This window comes from Gobius niger (genome assembly GCF_951799975.1).
Source record: "Gobius niger genome assembly, chromosome: 9".
In the NCBI taxonomy this organism is placed as follows: Eukaryota; Metazoa; Chordata; class Actinopteri; order Gobiiformes; family Gobiidae; genus Gobius; species Gobius niger.
This window is the reverse complement of record NC_136860.1, coordinates 25432745-25451425: the sequence shown is the minus strand read 5'-3', so window position 1 is coordinate 25451425 and position 18681 is coordinate 25432745. Positions and strand designations below refer to the sequence as shown.

At 39.8% G+C, this 18681-nt stretch overlaps 1 protein-coding gene across 2 annotated transcripts in view; it reads right to left on the bottom strand.

The window, feature by feature from the left end:
* Positions 1 to 18681, bottom strand: part of LOC306968160 (polyprenol dehydrogenase) — a 50807-nt gene that overhangs the window by 17539 nt on the left and 14587 nt on the right. The window contains exons 1-3 of one of the 2 annotated variants that reach the window (XM_079563473.1): positions 13925 to 14189; positions 13641 to 13748; positions 7013 to 7081 (exon numbers count right to left, since the gene is read on the bottom strand). In XM_079563473.1, the coding sequence (XP_079419599.1) occupies positions 7013 to 7081; positions 13641 to 13748; positions 13925 to 14030 (283 nt within the window). In that variant the 5' untranslated portion in view covers positions 14031 to 14189. Of the gene's footprint in view, positions 1 to 7012; positions 7082 to 13640; positions 13749 to 13924; positions 14190 to 18681 lie in introns of those variants that run through there. The other variant, XM_079563474.1, reaches the window with a different exon arrangement.

The following is an 18681-nucleotide window of genomic DNA, read 5'->3' as shown; positions in this document are numbered from 1 at the left end:
GACTCATTCTACACCATAGGACATTGTTGGAACATGTACGGGGAGGAAATTAGATAACTTTACCATTTTTAAACGCCATATAGTCCCTTTAAGTGATCTGAAGGTTCTGCAACAGTTTACCTGGGGCTGATTGTGAGTACACATATGTAGTGAATTGAATCTCAGGTATTCAAGATAAGATATCATTTCCCCATATTTAATCAGCCCTGGTCCAGGTTATCAGTGTGCACAACAACCCTCCTCACATAATTACGCAAGGGTACATTTAGCCTATAGATCTCACTAGCCGTGCAATCTAATCTTGAGCCTTATCCCGGTGACATTTCCTGCGGTGAATCATGCCTTAAGGGCCTTTCACCTTCACATCGCTGAACAGCCCTCTTTAATTCAGTTAGATGTAGACTGGCATTTGGGTGTTGGTCACGATGCAGAACGATCCATGTCATAAACTGAGCATATAATCGATTTACCACACTCATGGTAATTTTGAAAGTTGCCGAACTCGGTATTTTACCAACCAGGGGTACGGGGACCCTGGAGCTCTTTGCAGGGGGTACTTGGAATCGCTTCAGATCTAAGATTCTCCAGTTTTTGACATTTTTCATTGCTTTTATGTCACTCTTTTGTCGCTTTTTTGTCACTTTTTCAATCTTTTTTTGTGTCACGTTTTCGTCACATATTTGTCTTGTTTTCGTCGCTGTTTTGATGCTTTTTTCAAGACACTTTTAGATTTGGGTAAAGCCAGACTGGAGAAAATGTGGTTCGTACAGGTGGGGGTTAAGAGGTTAAATCGTGTTGCTTTATTTTAAACACAATACTAAATGCCAAGAAATCCGAGGTTAGTGGGTCATTTTCTAAATGATTGGCTTCACTCTCGAGGAAAGAGGTACTTTGAGTAGAAATGAAAGACTCAAGGGGCACTTGAGACAAAAAGGTTGGGAACCATCTTTAACATTATAATAGAATGGGTATGTGTGTGAAAAGACTGATGTACAACAGTGAAGAGTTATAAAAATAAAAAAAATCTCGCCATTAAACTATATCAAAACAAGATAGTCATTTGTCGAGATAGTCATTCAAAAATAATTTTAAAAAGTAAAATAATAAGTAAAGCAACAGCAAGTAGACGGCATTAAACAGATTTTAAAGGATGATTTTAAAGGATGAAAATGCAATCCACCCACTGTAATTTTCAACGAGATTACACACACACACACATTACTTGATTCCCTTTACTTGCCATCACGCAAAATCCCGTTGTCAATTATTTTATTTTTTGAGGCATATGTTTCAAGCAATGTCTTTATGATGAAACAGAGGCAACAGAATTACCAAGCTGGCTGTGGTTTTGATGGTCCACTGCTTAATATTCCATTCACAAAATCCTTCATAAAAAGAGCTGAGAGCCAGTTTGGATAATTCACTCCAATTTAATTAGTCAAAGGTTAAAAACGCTGACATTTGTGCTAACTGCTTTTCAAATGGATGTAATGAGTACTGCGCAGTTTTGTGTCAATGGATTTTATCCTAATGATTCACTGCCACATCTGCAGGTACATGACCATATCCACTTATAGTGTAAAGGCAATCGGCGACACAAATGAGGGAGGAAAAACGACTAAAATAAATAGTAGTAGTAAAGTAGTAGTAGTTTGTATAAATAAGGGGGGAAAATGATAAGTCAAACAGTTAGTCACAAAGAAAAACATCTGCAATGGAAAAATGTTTCCAGCTCAATGGTTCTCAAACGTTTCACACCAAGTACCACCATCAAGATCAGATCAGGACTAAATCAGGTCTAAAAAGGATTGACAACAGACACAAATTAAATCTGAAATCCAGTACTTTGACCACCACTCCAGGTTACATTAATACAGTCAACTTTCAACAAGAAGTGATCTGATCATCATTAAACATTATGCTATGCTGCTGACACATGCTATCGCTTGATTTCTGTGAGAGCATTTCATAAACTAAAACACAAACCGTGGCCAACAACTTTAATTACTTAAGGCTGCCCAATAAAAGTCAATATAGGGATTGGTTCATCACTTTTAAAGACCCAACCCTTTTTCACTTAATATACAAATGCCAACATTAGGACGGATGCCAAAGGGCGTTAGGACAGAGATATTTAAAGCTGCCGTCTTACATACTAATGAGAATCTATTACTGCTTCTCTCTCGCTCTCCCTCTCTCTTTCTTTCTCTTACACATTTTCATTCATTGCACAGGCATCCAGCTACAGACACCTCCCTTGTCCCCTATGCTTCAGTGGCTGCCAATTACAAAAGGAGTAATCAATTTTTGCACGGCCTCGTCCAGGGAAATCGACTTCAATGACACCAGCGACAAGGCGCCCGTCTCTGTACCTGATATTTTACAAGTCCCCACCAGCCCCGCTCCTGACCACCGAGAACCAAACACTTCACAACTGTATGTTTGATTGTGCATTGACTGCCATTCACCATTTAAAAAGTACAACTTCAACACCACAACAAGAATGAATGCTGGAAGTACAAAACAATAAAATGGAGGAAATACTAAAACATCCAGTTGTATTAAGTTGTATAATTCAATCAAAACAGCTGGATTTACAAACTAAAAGCTGACATTTTGAGGCGAACCGTGCAGCTTCTTTAAGACAGGGTTTCTGAGTATTGCACCTACACGATGTAACAGTCTGCCACTGTTACATTGTGCAAGCAACAGTCACCAACACTTACACTAACACACGGTCATCATGGCCAAGTCTGGTTCAAAAGTATGTATTTATTGCAAGAGGGAAATGCACAATATACAGTAGAGGCAGAGCACCAGGCGGTAGCCAGTTAAGTGGTAGTTGCCAATTTCCACTTGTAGCTGTATAGCGTGACAAAATATGTGATAACTTAGAACCAGCAAAATAAAAACTTAATTGAAGCAAGGCTAAATTCTAAGGTTAGAGGTTAGTTTTGCTGTTAAACCTACAAAATTCTCCTCTAGGTTAAGGTTAAGGTTGAGGGTTTAGTGGACAACCGGAGTGTAGAGTCCAGGGACCCATCTCCAGATGTCGAACCAGGATTTCTTTGTAGTGTGTTGTTTTATGAATGGGTATTTATTAACACATATGCAGCCGGGGTCTAATCTGTTGTAATGTGTACCTTTGGGGGCACAAGAGTAACAAACAGTGAACTTGTTTTCCTGGCTGATAATTTAAATCACGTAATACCAGTCATTGAGACACTTTAAATCTTCAGAAAGGGCACAAGTTCATGTTTTTATTAAATTTCGAATTACAAACGCTGTGAAAATGTTGTGATTAAACAGCAATTAGTGTTGGTACAAAAACAAGTTTCTAAAAAAATACCTGCTTTGGAGACACCATTTCATCTCTAATATTTCTTTTCAAATCTGTTGAGATGTAAAAAAAAAAATGGTACTGGTGCCATCCGTCACATTTTTTATCAGTTATCCTTCACTTGCTAAAACAGGCGTGGATATTTTATAAGATCTCTAAAAAGGGAGGCCAGCACGGCAGGAGATGAGTCATGAAACTGCCGTCAGCAGGAGGAGGTTTGAATGTACCTTTTACAAATATTTGACAGTTTTATCTTGTTACATTTATGAAGCTCAAAATATACTATTACCTTTTATATAAGCTGCCAGAGAGTTTGAGCTTGTCTCCAAAGTAAAATGCGGGTGTACAAGAAGGTGGGTGTAAAATGACGCACTTGTTAGACACTGGTTATGATTCAAGGCTGTATTGGGGATAACTTATGGTGCCTTTTAGTCATGACACGATGTGGGAATTTATAGCGCTGTGAAGGTCAGTCGGATCAATTTCTCAACATGGGCGTAAAAGAGAGCACTGTAAGCTTTAGTCAATGGACCCATAAATCTTTAGCTGTTATCATTCATCAACTCATCTAGGTCCATAGATCCTATTCTTTATGTGTGTCTGATGTGTGTGCAGCAAATGTCCATTTGTCATGCTGTTCCACCCTCTAACCTTTTATTTCAGCTTCACCCACACCTCCTGCGCAGCTCTGTGGTCAATTCCTCCTATAGCCACAAACACAGCAGGGCAAGATTTTGTACCCTGAGCCATTTAACACACAAAAAAACAAAATGTCCCTCCAAAATATAAGATCCACTCCAAGCTCTCCACTCTTTTTTTCTTTTTAACACCGTCTTTACTTTTCACATATTAATCACAGTCCAAAAACATTGGAACAAATGACTTGAGCAAGCAAAGCTTTCACACTTTGTAAATGAACAAAATGCTTTCATGTGTCAAACCTTAAAATGTAAGTATAGTATTACTTATACAGTGTTGTTGGGGAGAATACTTTGATTGTATTTAGAATACTGAATATGTGCCTTAAAATGTATAACATATTCCGTTACTTTGTCCAGAGTCCTGCATTCTGAATACATTGAATACTTTCACATTGACTTGCATAATATTCATGCATAAAAGGGGCGTGTGATTAAAAACATGCAGCTACACTTTTTACACCACCTGTTATGAACTCATTTGAATGTATCCATTGTAGACTAGGAAAGAAACTGTACCTCAAATGAGAGAGTAACTTTGAACTTTCAAATAATATATTTCTAGATCCAATTGCATCATTACATCTCTAAGGGGCCTGTCACAATTGGCGTACGGGCACCATGCGATCATTTGCGGCCTCAAAATATAAAGGTCGTGCGAAAACTCTCTTTTGGCGCATGGGCGTCTGCACGAGCGCCCGCTATTGACCGCATGAAAAGGTGTGAATCGCAGTTGGCGTATGTGGCGCAGCTGAATGTCATGCATGCACAAAATTCAGTGGCGGTCGATTGCGACTGAATAAAGCCGCAGCAGGCCGCTACGGTCGTGAGAATGGTGAGAGATAAATCGTCTCAGCCGCGCAGATGGTGAGATACTGGTGAGACACTGGTGAGCGCCACTTTCAGTCTCGTGCGATTGCTGCTGTAGATATACAGTAGGCTATGGCTAGATACTGTTTCCTCTTCCCCCGTTTGGTCTAGAGCGCGGAGCAAATTTCGCGCACGGGTCCTCGTGAATATGCAAACGAAGGCAGTGCGCAACATTTGAGGCAGGGAAATGTCGCATTTATCTCGACTGTGTGAAGTAAAACTGCGTAAGAAATGAATACGTGGGAGAAGCAGGTGCAAACCTTCACGCAGAACAATATAATGCAGTTTGTGAACTCATGTGGTGTTCTAAACGTTTACAAAAATGTATACCTGGCACATTTACAAAGGTAAAATTATAATTGTGTTGTTTTAATGGTGTGCGGGTTTATAAAGAAAGTGCATGTTACCTGCGACCTTGTTTTCCTTGGCTCGACCTGCAGTTCACAACCGCTGTCCAAACAAAAGGCTCCACAAATTAAAAAGGCTCCACGAGTCTGTCCCACGTCCTTTTAAAGTCCTTAATCCTTACGAAATCCGCGAGGACGGCGTGTTGATGATGGTTACATGAGGAGACACGAGCCGTATGTTCGCTGTTCACCTGCCGCTCGTCCCCGCGCGTCTCCAAAGTGCGTGCGTGTTTTCCTACTGGATCAATAACCTCTGCTTTTGAAGAGTCCATGATAAAAACCTCGTAGTCCTCTGACAAACAGCTGCTGAGCTGTTTCCTGCTAGTTTCCATCCCCGATTTGACCGTGGCCAGTGTGCTGCGTACTGCAGCAGGTGACGTGCTCCTAGGCGCATTGAGTTGCGTGGAGACCGCTGGATGAGCGCGTGGAGGGCTTGGAGTTGTTAATTAGTTTTTTCAATCAAATCACAGGCAGTATCTATAGGCTATTTCTTTAAAGCCAAGAGTATTTATTTGCGATAATGATAATTTGTTTTGTTTTTTTATTAAAAAGTGAGCCAATTGATTGTGGACGTCTGTCCTTTATTCGTCATCACTTGTAAATGTTCCCTTGAAGGCGCTCTGTCAGGAATACGTCAGGCAGAAGCTGGTCACTTCCCTGGAGCAGGGCCTGAGCTCAGGGTCTTGCTGAGCTTGGTGCGTAAAAGCAGTGATGCGCTAATGCCTCCAGCCATGTGTGGGGCGGCCAACATCGTGCACCGCGGGCCCAGTTTATTCACTTTTAATTTTACACCAGTTTCAATTGTAAACGCGCCCGAAAATCTTTCTTTCTAGTCCACACCATTGTCCGCAAACAGCGTCTGTGGCCCATGAAACACTCGCTCACCAGCCTCTCCCCAGCCGCTCACCATTCGCTTTCTTCCTTGCACCGCTCGCATTTGAACACTATCCAAAATCAACCGCATCCAGTCGCAGCCCGTACTCTATTGTGACCGTGACTGCGATTTCTTAAAAGTCTACTTTGCGATCGTTGCGGCTGATGGCAACTTCAAATTTTGGCGCAGAACAAATGGGGACAAACTCGCTGCGGTCAATGCGCCAATTGTGACAGGCCCTTTAATCAGTTCACATGTGTGTCTGCCTGCTTCCATTTTATTAAAACAAATAATAAAAAGTGTACCCGCACCCGTTTGATAGGCCTAATTTTTTTTTTTTACCAAATGACATCTTAGAGCAACCCCGAAACATGTAACCTTGGTCTACACTAAATCAAAATGATTTTATCTATTTTATATCATATCAAATTGTTATTTTTTTGCTCTTATCATCTTAAATGTTATCTTCATTGTTTCCAGGTTGTTGACTTCAAATGTGAAGCCTTTTTTTTTTTTTTTTTGCAGGATTAGTTTGTCTTTACCGCTGGTTACGACCGGAAACAGAAGTCCACCATCCACAATTTTAATAGTCGCAATTAGCCAATTGCAAAAACAATTATTTAGGTCAAAAATTCATAAATGAATATAAAATGTTTTTTTCTACAGGTAAACAACTTAATATACTGTTGTTTACATGAATAAAATAGTCTGCCTGGGAGCACAATGCTGCAGCCACGACCTTTACTTTCAAACAGTGGCATAAAAAACAAGCATATTTGTATCTGAGAGTGTGTGTAGCTACGCAAAATATGTGCAATTTTACCTTTGGCCTCTCTGTGCTCTTCACGGATCTTCGCAACGGCAGACAGACCTTCCTGCTCATCCCTCCCGCCTGCGGCACAAGACACACAAACAAAAAGGTTAGCGCACTGTGCATCTTCCAAGAGACACTTGGTTACAAATACATTGGCATCACTTCATTTACAGAATTGTAAAAGGAAATGACATCTGACAAGCATTAATAAGAACGCTGCTTCCGCTCTATTGCAGCAGTTTGCCAAAATAGCGGCAGTGTCATGAACCGAGGTCCCTTGAAAAGCAGAAAGAAAAAGCTAATTTTAGATTTTAGTAGGCTTTGAGGAAATTGAATCATGCAATTAATCATGGCATTTAGTCGCTTTCAATAAACATAGTAAAAACTGGGAGACAAATACGAGCTTAGGTCAAGTAACAGTGCCTAATATTTGTCTAAACTCTCTCCAAATTACTGACTGAAAGTACCATTTTAATAAGTAATAGTAAAAGAACATGAAACTAAAAATGATGTAATGTGGGTGTCAAATGTGTTTGAGTACTGTCTGATTTGAAAGGGCTAAATTTACCCTGCGAGGAGGTCATAAAAACATGAATAGCAACAAGGCTAATCCCTACAATCTGGGAAAAAAAGCTTTTGTTTTCAACCAAATTTGTGTTATGGGCCTGATCTCGTGTCCGGCTGACCGACTTTGATTTTGTAAGAATAAACGTGCAATTTCCTGTGCTTATAATTATTAATCTAAAATCCTGAATACTTTGCAATTGGGAATGTTAGTCAGAGAGGGGAGAGAAAGCAGTATCACAACAACATTGGTACAAAATTGACAAAAAAGTTCAACTTTGTGGGATCAGTTTAAAGGTAGGCAAGAATTTTCCTATTGCCTATATGTGTCCCCAGATATGAAGCAAACATGTCCAGATCAAATATAGTTTTTGTAATTGTTTATTTAAGTGAAATGATGTTAGTTCCCCATCTTATATTACAGACCATGACATTATGCACAGGCCCTTTAAAAATCAGCAGCTCTAGTATGCAGTCTATTTAATGAAATAGTGAGGCATTTTGCTCTGATGAAAGATCCTTTCATTGACTCCTCTTTCTCAGTCCGGATGGTTTTCCCTTGGAGGAAGTCTGCATACAAATTAAGGGGAGTTTTATAAAAAGGGAGGGATTAAAGAATTTCTAAAGGTGAAATGAATGGTAGAGGAGACTGGCCTTGAGTCTAATTCATTACATCTGTCCCGTTCGAACAAGGCTGTTGAAAGCATGTCGAGTTTTACATCACAGCAGCTGTGAATCACTCTGACAGCTCAAAATGAAAAAAAGAAAAATGGAAATAAGATAATTATAATTAAGAAATGGCCGGAACTGTAATACATGAGGTGAATAAAATCAAAGTTCGGATCAATAACGTTTTCAAACACCTGAGATAGAATCCCAAAAGCTTTTTTGTGCAATTTGGTGCATTTTAAGTAATTCCTTGGTTCGCATGGTTAAGCTCAATTAATGTATTTTTGCATAAGAAACTACAGTTTTATTATTCACTTGCATATCTGGAAGAATTGCCTAGCCCTAAAGCACAATTGCCCGATAGATACTGTATTCTGTTATTTTGATACTGTATTCTGTTGTTTTGATACAGTGTATTCTACTGTGGTTTTGATACTGTATTCTGTTGTTTTGATACTGTATTCTGTTGTTTTGATACAGTGTATTCTACTGTGGTTTTGATACTGTATTCTGTTGTTTTGATACTGTACTCTGTTGTTTTGATACAGTGTATTCTACTGTGGTTTTGATACTGTATTCTACTGCTGTTAAATCATTCACTGAAAATCTTTAAAATACAGTACAGTACATTATAGCTGAATTTAACCAACAGGAGCAACAACTCTTGATTTCAACACACTACAATAGAATATTCTTTGCAAACTGCCAACATTTCCAATTCGAAACCTGCTATCTCTTTATTTTACACCTCTACAAACTGTTCTGCAATGCACATGATTTTTGCATTTGTTTAGCAGTTCATTTTGTCTTTTCTCAAGTGTTAATAACTCCAAGACATATTTGAGATATGCTCTGTGAACTGTCACCCAATTGTAATGTTCAATACATAATGCAGTGGTTTAGGTCTCAAATCTCTGACCGCCTCTACCACATGAAAACAATATCACTGCACTAGTGCTTCGCTGTAATGAAAGGGGACAGAAACAGGTATATACTCACATGAAAAAGGCATTGTTTTTACCTCGCTCACTTGAACATTTTCACTCTCTCTCGCTCTCTCTATTCTCCAGCATCCACACAAACACACACACACAGGTTCAGTGGCACTAATCTTGGATTATCACACACAGGTCTTTTCAAGGGCACAGCTCCATTTACCCAGATGCATTGTACATTCAAAGCAGGGCTGAAAAGGTGCAGCTTTCCATAGGTGCTCTGCTGCAGGGTCACAACAACAGCATCACCAAAAACATGGTAGAGACATGGAATTTATGTAAGCCTCAAGGGTGTTTACGGCTTATGCTTTAAATAAAATTATACCTAATTCTCCTTTCCAAAAAAATCGTGTTAAAGAAATCGCAAGCTATTTTTCCTGTAATTCTGTTGTACATAATATTCAAGTCAAGGCGGGTCAACTTCAGTTTACTCAAGACACTTTAAATTGGACATTATTAATAGAAAACATTGTAATTAGCAGAAAAGCCTCAACTTGGACAATACTCCTTAAAAGAACATACAAAGAGTGACAGCTGCTTGCCTCTGTTCGCAGACAGACTTAATAGTTTCATTGACAAATTCAGTCTGATTCATGACAGCCTTGCATTGATTGACCTTGTTGCGGAAGTTACTAATGGCGTTGAGAATAAGGACTATACACATAATTAACTAAAAATACACAATAATAAATGTGTTTTATGTATTGTATTACATGTATTCACTGGTGTATAATTATTGTATGGCAGGTATAACTTTTCTTCACAGATATCCTCCAAGGATGCCCTGACATTGACGCTGCAGTAAATAGACAGCGAGCGGCTGAGGGGCTCAGTTTCCTCCAAAAGTTTGGAGCTTGTGAAAGGAATGAGAAGCAGTAGTCGGAGCATGCACTTATGCGAAAGATATTGATATTCTGAGAGAGCCTCGCGGAGCTGCTGGCCTGGGTCTTCCACCAAATGTTATTGTGATTTCCAACTGAATTTTAATGTCATGTGACCCAGTTCAGACTCAAAAACATCGCAAAAGTTTGAGAAGGAGCACTTTTGTAACAGCTGCTTGGTATTTCCACAGTAATGCTTGTGCATAATGAAGGAAATGCTAATTTGTTTTGTGATAAAAGAAATGTTTAACATCAAAGGCGAACACTGCATTACATAATTTCAAAACATAAGCCACCAAACCAGATCTGGCAATACAATGACTCTCCCATCAGATGCAAGATTTGATTGAATCTGTGCACCAGAAATTATGAAAGTGCATTATTAAAACAAACTCTGAGCCTGAATTAACCACATGTAAAAGGTCACAAAAACACAGGCCAAAATGGTTATAAACAAACTAAAATTGTACAAGAAAACAATTGGTGCAATTAGTAAAGGAACAATGACCACAGCTTGAGAACCTCTGCTGCAAACATGTCACAAGTAAAAAATTCTGTAAAAAACAAAATCCGTTTCGACACAACACAAGAGTTGTAGAAATTATGTGAGAAAGTAGCAGCACATTAAAAATTCATGCAAGTTTGACAAAAACATGTTGTTCTTTTGTCTCTCTGCAATAAGCTTCCAACCTGTTTGCATCGCTCCAGGCAGCGGAGGAACTGGCAAAGGTGATGATGAAATAAACTTCACATCAAATTCAATACAGCCAAAGTTTGGATGTAATTCTCTGACACCTGCCCCGAACGTCTTTCTTGGATTTAGTCAAACCTAGGAGGAATTTAATCTCTAGTGAACAAAATACAAAATAATGATTCCTTGTCCGCTTGTGGAAACCTTGACTTTATAACTAAATTAATTTCAGTGCCTTTCATCCCTTTCCACTTTGAGGTTGTTTAAAAACTTTCAAAGAAATCACGAATAGCTGTCAAGGTGAATCTCAGTGCGGTGAGCGCTGCTCAGGTGGGCAGGATGTGCGCAGCATCACAGACACCGCAGTGAAGACAGACTCAGAAATACAAGTGGATTCAGTGCGACCCTGGGATTTCTGGGAAGGTACATGTATGTTTAACAATCACTCTACAGGAAATGTGAAAAAATCATACAGGCAAACTTAGTGAATAATACATGATGAAAAGACCCAGATGACCAGAGATCTCCAGTGGTTCATTCATGTCCATCACAAACAGATTCAACAATTTTCACATCTGAACTAATACAAGACATGCATATCACATATTACATATGCAGGCACAGAATTACAGTGCATGCTCTAAATGACACAGCTACTCAAAACCAAGGATGTCTCGTGTGTATTATCAAGGTATCAAAGTAGTAAGTACAGGTTTATTTGCTTTATTTGGCCTATCACAACTCACAAATCTCAACCCAGCACTTCGTGAAGTTGCTTTTTATCAGTGGAAAGTCAAAAGAAAACATTCGATACAGGATTTGTTTATTGAAAATGTGATAGAAATACAAATCTGTAGCTTTGTTAAATCAATGGTCCCATCTTTTCCTCGTCGGCCTCCCAGCTCAAATATGAATACTATACTTCTAAAAGATCAGAAAAAAGGTTAAATTTCTAAAATATGTAAAGTACTGTCAGATATGAAATACATCCCTTCCCTTGATCACCTAAAAGAAGCTTAGCAACAGGACATTGGATTAAACATCACTGCCTCTCAATGGACTAAAGCTCAAGACAAAGTCCACTCATCTGTGCTCGTGATGGACTGCTCGCTCCAATTCAAAATTCTGCACAGGCTTCAACCTCTCCAAAGTACGGTTTTCCAAAATGTTCCACGGGGTGAACACAGCTTGTGATCGGTGCAGCCAGGAACAGGCTTCACTAGGTCACACGTTTTGGAACTGTCCTAACATAACAGCTTACTGGACTAATACTTTAAATTGACGTCTGATGTTTGTGCAACACAGTTACACCCTGACCCTGTGCTTGGACTTTTCGGAGTACCCCCAGTAACGGCTCGTCTTGTTAACACGCAGAAAACTGTGTTTGTGCTATCTAGAAGACTGATCCTACTAAATTGGAATAAAAAAAACTGCAACCTATATTAATTTGAACAGGGCTGTTGAATATTAACGTTCTACCGGCCATTATTTTTTGATAGAGGACCTCTGAAAAACATAATGACCGCTGCCAATGGCAACGGAGTTCGTGCTTGTAATACTGGTCTTTCATATCACTCCGCACGTACGTAGTAGTGGACACTATCTCTGTCCCCGTCGCTGTGAGAGAAGCTGGGGTAATCACTCGTGAAGTAAGCAGGACTGTGACTTTCAACTTACACAGAGATTCACCACCATTCCTCCTCTCCAACTGCATTAGTCATTAAATAAACCTTTCGGCCTTCGTAAATGTGTATGAAGTTTATGTTGTGTGTGTTCAGTCGGCAAATGGCAGTATAATAAGCGGGATAATGTATAATGTGCGGCACGGTGGTGTAGCAGTTAGCGCTCACGTCTCACAGCTAGAAGGTCCCGGGTTTGATTCCCCCCTGGACGGGCCTTTCTGTGTGGAGTTTGCATGTTCTCCCCGTGTCTGCGTAGGTTTCTTCCAGGTACTCCGGTTTCCCCTACCACTAAAAACATGTACAATAGATTCCCCTCTGGGGCCAGGACTCCCCTGAAAAAGTATATAACTATCCTGGTTAAAGGGGCTGGATGCAAGTTGGCCATTTTATACTCACTACTGCCACCTCAGGCCATATGTGTAACTGCACCTTCTATATTAAGCTCGTGCAAGACGGCAATTCGGCCGAAGTGACACCTTTTTGAGTGACAGTGCAGGATTTTAGAGGCAGTTGTGGTGAACAGGTCTGGGCTCATTTTACACATTAGGACATGGCTGGAACATGTAGGGGGAGGAAAATACTTATTTTTAACATTTTTAAACTCCCTATAGTCCCTTTAAATAATGGTCATAAAATAATAAAATAGAACGCTTGTCATAATCAGGAAAATAAGTACCTTCAGGGCAAAACAAGACAGCTCGCCCTGTCGGTACTTATTGACTTATTGTTCAATTGGGAAAAAAACATCTAATTTAAACTTGCATATGGAATATTTATTTTTGTAAAAGAAAAATAAATCACTACACATTAGGCATTAAAAAAATTGGTATCAAAATAAAATTGTTGCCAGCACCAGTCACACATTACCGCTTTAAAAGTACCCACCCCTGCTGTTTAGATACTATCCAACTAGTCTTTCTCAGACTGGTTTAGCACTTGTTGCAGCAAGTAATCTTAAGCCAAAATATACCATAGAAGAAAAAAAAATGTATCAATGAAAGGACAGAAAGAGAGAAACGGTTAAAAAAAATACACCACAAAGTAGTTTTTCAAATGAACAGTTCTATCCAAAAAAAAGTGCTTTGCGTGATGGTTCCTATACAGCCTTCTTCATACACACTGTGCAGCCTAGTGTGAGAGTGTTTCATACTGTACCGATGATGACACGTGCCCCCAGCCCGGCCAAGTGCAGAGCCACCTCAAAACCAATGCCCCTGCTTCCTCCCGTCACTATGGCCACCTTCCCCTCCTGTCTGGGCATCTCTGGGACGGACAGAAGAGGACACAGAGATATGAGGACAATGTCATCATCTGATAAGGACACTGCTGAGCCGGCCAATATTTTAACACGGCACAGTCCAAATGGCTTGGTATAAACTAGCGAAATACAGACAAGGACAACTAACTTTTTAAATTATAAAAATTACAAAAACACTGACCCGGAAGCCTGAACGTTTTGCTGAAAAGTTGACCAAGAAGAACCCATAAGCCCATAAGGTAAAGCTCGATGGCAGGTAGAAGGTAACATCTCACAAATGTCAACATCACTGTCTCTCTTCAGACTAACGGTAAGCTAACGGATTCCACGGCTAATCTCCTGCGTTCATATCAATTCTCACTTCACACACCTTCTGAAAATAGCATAAATATAATACTTTTACTCCTAAATCAACCAAAAAGCTAAAGCCTGGAGCATAGACTGTAAACACTTGTCACATGTAGGTCCAAGTCTTTTTCTGTGGACATCTGTGCACCGCAGACGACGCTCGTTGACTCACTGCTGCCTCGGCTGGTGAGAGCGGGTACTGCACCAGCGCCTGATAACACACACAGCAAGGCTTTTAGGAGCACGAACTTGGTGCAATACTCGGGTAGTAATAATGGACAGCGTTTCTTCATGAACTAGGGGTGATAGTTTACATCATAGCTTACTGATATGCATATATATACATATCAAGTTCGTCTTTTTTTTTAAACCTCTTAACCCCCACATGAACTGAGCACATTTTCTCCAGTTTGGCTTTACCAAAATCTAAAAGCAAACAAGTGCAACTAAAAAGTAACAAAAAGGTCTGGAAAAATGACAAAAAAGCAATTTAAAAAGCCGAGAACACAACAAAAACACAACCAAAATGTGAAAAAATGCGGCAAAAGAGTGATGAAAAGAAAGTCACGAAAAAGCAACAAAACAGTGACAAAAATGCAATGAAAAAGTGGCAAAAATATGACAAAAAAAAAACAATTTTGTTGGTCTAAGCTTTCAAATAAGGCATTACACTGGTCTAAAGGCTGCCGAAAAGATTTTAGATTTGGGTAAAGCCGAACTGGAAAAAACAAGCTTGGTTAAGGCAGGGGGTAATCATTGAAAACTCTGGATAGCTATCATTACCGTAACTATAGTAGCTAAGTATGATATTATAGATTTTGATAGTTTTAACTTTTTGGATGCCTGTTGAGGCAGTTTTAAATGGTCTTGCCCCTCCACCATTAATGGATTTTATATAAAACATGAGTAACACTCGGGTAAATACCAGAACTTTGACCAGAGGAGACTGTAATGTGCAAAGACGCACAGCTAATTTCAGTCTAATGGTGGTATCTATCAGAGGCACACAGTCATGGAACTCACTGTCCTAAAAAACTGGTTGAAAACAAAACAATCGTGCACTCACAGGTAGATTATCACCTCTAGGGCGTGTCACCTTTGTTTTGTTTTGTTTGTTTGTTTGTATACTTTATTGTCCCCATAGGGAAATTTGTCCTCTGCATTTAACCCATCCTTCGATGCCACTGGGGCAACCCGTAAGGAGCAGTGGTCGACGGCCGCGCCGCGCCCGGGAACCCGTCTCCATGATGTGGAGCCAGGCTGATGGTCAGAATCACCTGGCTGGAGGATTCACCTATTGCACATGTTTTTAGTGGTAGGGGAAACCGGAGTACCCGGAGGAAACCTACACAGACACGGGGAGAACATGCAAACTCCACACAGAAAGGCCCCGTCCTGGTGGGAATCGAACCCGGGACCTTCTAGAGGCGCTAACCGCTGCGCTACCGTGCCGCCCACCTGTGACTGACCTTGTTGTAACTGACCTGTGACTGCAACTATGTACTATGACTGTATTTCTCTTCTGTCAATTAATGTTTTTACCTGCCTTAGGACAACGAATTATGCTATTTCTGAGGCTTTCTGCTGACGTGTTGATTAATGTGCACTGTCCTAATTCAAATAAATATCCTAATAATTTTTGGGGGTAAATTTGTTTCTCACCAATCCACTCTGTAGCATTGATCCATCTTCTTAGACCTAACCTCTTGAAAAGAGTAGATCCATGCATGTTGAAAATCAAAATAGTACAAAATTTGGTTCCTTTTTGCATTAATTGCCCAATGCCCATAGTGAGTCACAAAGCTGGAGTATTACTCTGTATGGCAAACCCGTCAGTGCGGCCTAAGCCGGGTCTTTGTTTGAGCTTATTTTGACGCTCATTTCTTGTGCTGTAAATCCCCTCTTTCACCCTATACTCTGCAGCAGTACATAATGTTCTCCTTGATGCAGCAAACCCACTGACATGTTATCTAATGAGTGGAATGTCTAGCTGCGTATCCATTATTACATGCTGTTACCTGTTCTACTTGTGCATACAGTGACCTTTTTGACAAAGCATTTCCATTTCTTTTTCAAATCCATTTGTTGCATCTATTCTTCAACAAAGGACACAGGCTGGTTGAGGGTATGAGGTAGCGCCATTGGTCAAAAGCTATAGGAGTGAGTTAATTACATTTGCCTGTCTTCAAACGCTCTTGCCAAGTATTTTAACTTTTCTGATTAAGTTGATTTATCACAATACATAAATCCTCACACAAAGCACCTTGCAAAGCACACTCGCTTTATCTTGCAATCTCCCAAAAGGCTTGTTAATGGTAATTCAGACTTGTAATGTATGCATGGTGCCTCATCAATTCTGCAGCAAGAGCAGGATGTCAAAATACACTACACTAAAGGTTATCAATAAGAATTCAAATCCTGTATGGCTTATAAAATGTAAGATACAGTGACGGACTTCACTGGTTAATGGAGTATTTCTGCAAGTGTCACAGTATTTGAGCCACATCAGCATTGGCATTTTAACGAACTTCAAGTCACGTTTGCCAGTAACCTCTAGACCTATCTTTCAATGATGTCATAAAAACATCATCCAGATGCCCATAAATTTGGATTATAGTTTCTTAAAAACGCTTGTAGTGCTTCTGAAATCCTGACAGCTCATATCTAGCACTGCTTCACTTCTCCTTTCAGACCACCACAATAACAAAGCGATTAATTCCGATGCCTATTCACCATAAAATCTCATTAAGCTCCACCACGTGTTGACTAATTGCACTGTATGGACTCTGTGACTGGTTGACCTTGAACGCATGTATCACCTGTGCAATTCATCACTCGATTGTGGCGCTTGGATTATATCGTGACAGAGAGGGGGACCCACTGCTGGCACTTGGCTGCTCTCCGGGCCGTGGTGTGATCCCTCTTCATGGAGAAAGCATATTGCCCACGTTCAGCTCGGTGTCTGTTTAGCGCGCTGTCGGGAGACCTCGTCACAGGAGCAAACAGAGTGACACAAGAGCACTCCATAATTCATCAGGTTTTCTGCGGGCTGCACTGTCTTTGACGGGGCAGATCCTGTCTCCAGAGTTTTCCCTGGGAATGACCTGAATGTTTCTCCTGGGACAGATATAGACGTACATGTGTGAACTGTGAAATCCTGTTACAAACATGTTTAAAGCTACACCGCGTAGAATTTTACCCAATGACTAAAATTGAAATATAAGCATTTATTTATTGACAGATATTTTCGGCTCAGCTCTCCTAAGACCTGACTGTAACTTTACCGGGAGTGGGTACGTCTCCAGCTCGTCTCCGTGGAAACGTCGACTAAAGTCAGCAGAATTTGGGATTTAAACAGGTTAGGTTCTCATCCAAATTCATACTTTGATTACAAATAGCATTTTCTGTGTTGAGCTGCTCATTAGGAGCATGTTTTGTACTGATGGCAACAGTATAGTCCAAAATGTTACGCAGTGTCCCTTTAACTAATACTGTCACTCTACTGAAACGTGTATTTATTGTACATGTTTTTAGTGAGAGTGATAGTAACTGGGACCCTGGTATCGGGTGCAAACATGTTCTTTTGTGTGAATCACTTATATTTGTTTAGCAAATAAATATATATTTTTCTGGGAAATACTGTATATCAATTAAGAATTATAATAATAATAAAATAATCACTTTTTTGTCACCTGTTTTGTTGCATTTTTGTTGTTTTATTGTCACGTTTTTGTTGCTTTTTTGTTGCTTTTTTATCACTTTATTTGTCACATGTTTTGTTGTGTAAATGTTGAATTTTGTCACATTTTTGTTGCTTTTTCATCACTTTTTTGTTGCACTATTGTTCATTGTTGCATTTTTGTCATTTTCTGTTGTATTTTTGTTTATTGTTGCATTTAATCATTTTTTTTGTCACCTGTTTTGTTGCATTTTGTCGCTCTTTTGATGCTTTTTCGTGTTTTCATCCTGTGTATCAAACCGGATCTTTCCCTCTGCATCCACAATCCTATCACATTGTGTAATAACGGATGCCATTGTAAACAGCAGAGCTAAAAGGAGCAATAAATTACTTGTATCTCACGTTACCAAGAAATAATCAAATTCATTTATCTGTCTTGGTGCGTCTCACAAAACCCCGGCGAGACAGAGTCTAATCTTGTGATGTTATAGTGCGCGGGGATGATTGCGATGCTGCCAGGGATTGATTAAAACAGTAATTTGTCATCCAGCTCTTTCATGTTGGATAATGTTTATTTCTGCCGCCGTCAGAAAGGACAGTGGCAGTCACCTCTCAACAATGTTAAAATGCTAATGGGTGTCGGTAAATCAATTGGAGCGGAGCAGCACTGTGAAAGATGAAAGATAATCGGCAAATCCTCGTCTGATTCTGGGTACACGGCACATTGTTTAGGTGAGCAGGATGCTTACGGGATTTATAAATGACAGCAAGGTACGGGGACAATAGAGGTTTATAGTGGCATAAATGCATTGGTTATTTTGATACACTTCTCCACAGTCATAGGCTAGTCGTATTTACATAATTATGATACCTCAAAACTAATTTCAACCTGGAAAGAAGCAAAGGCGTGC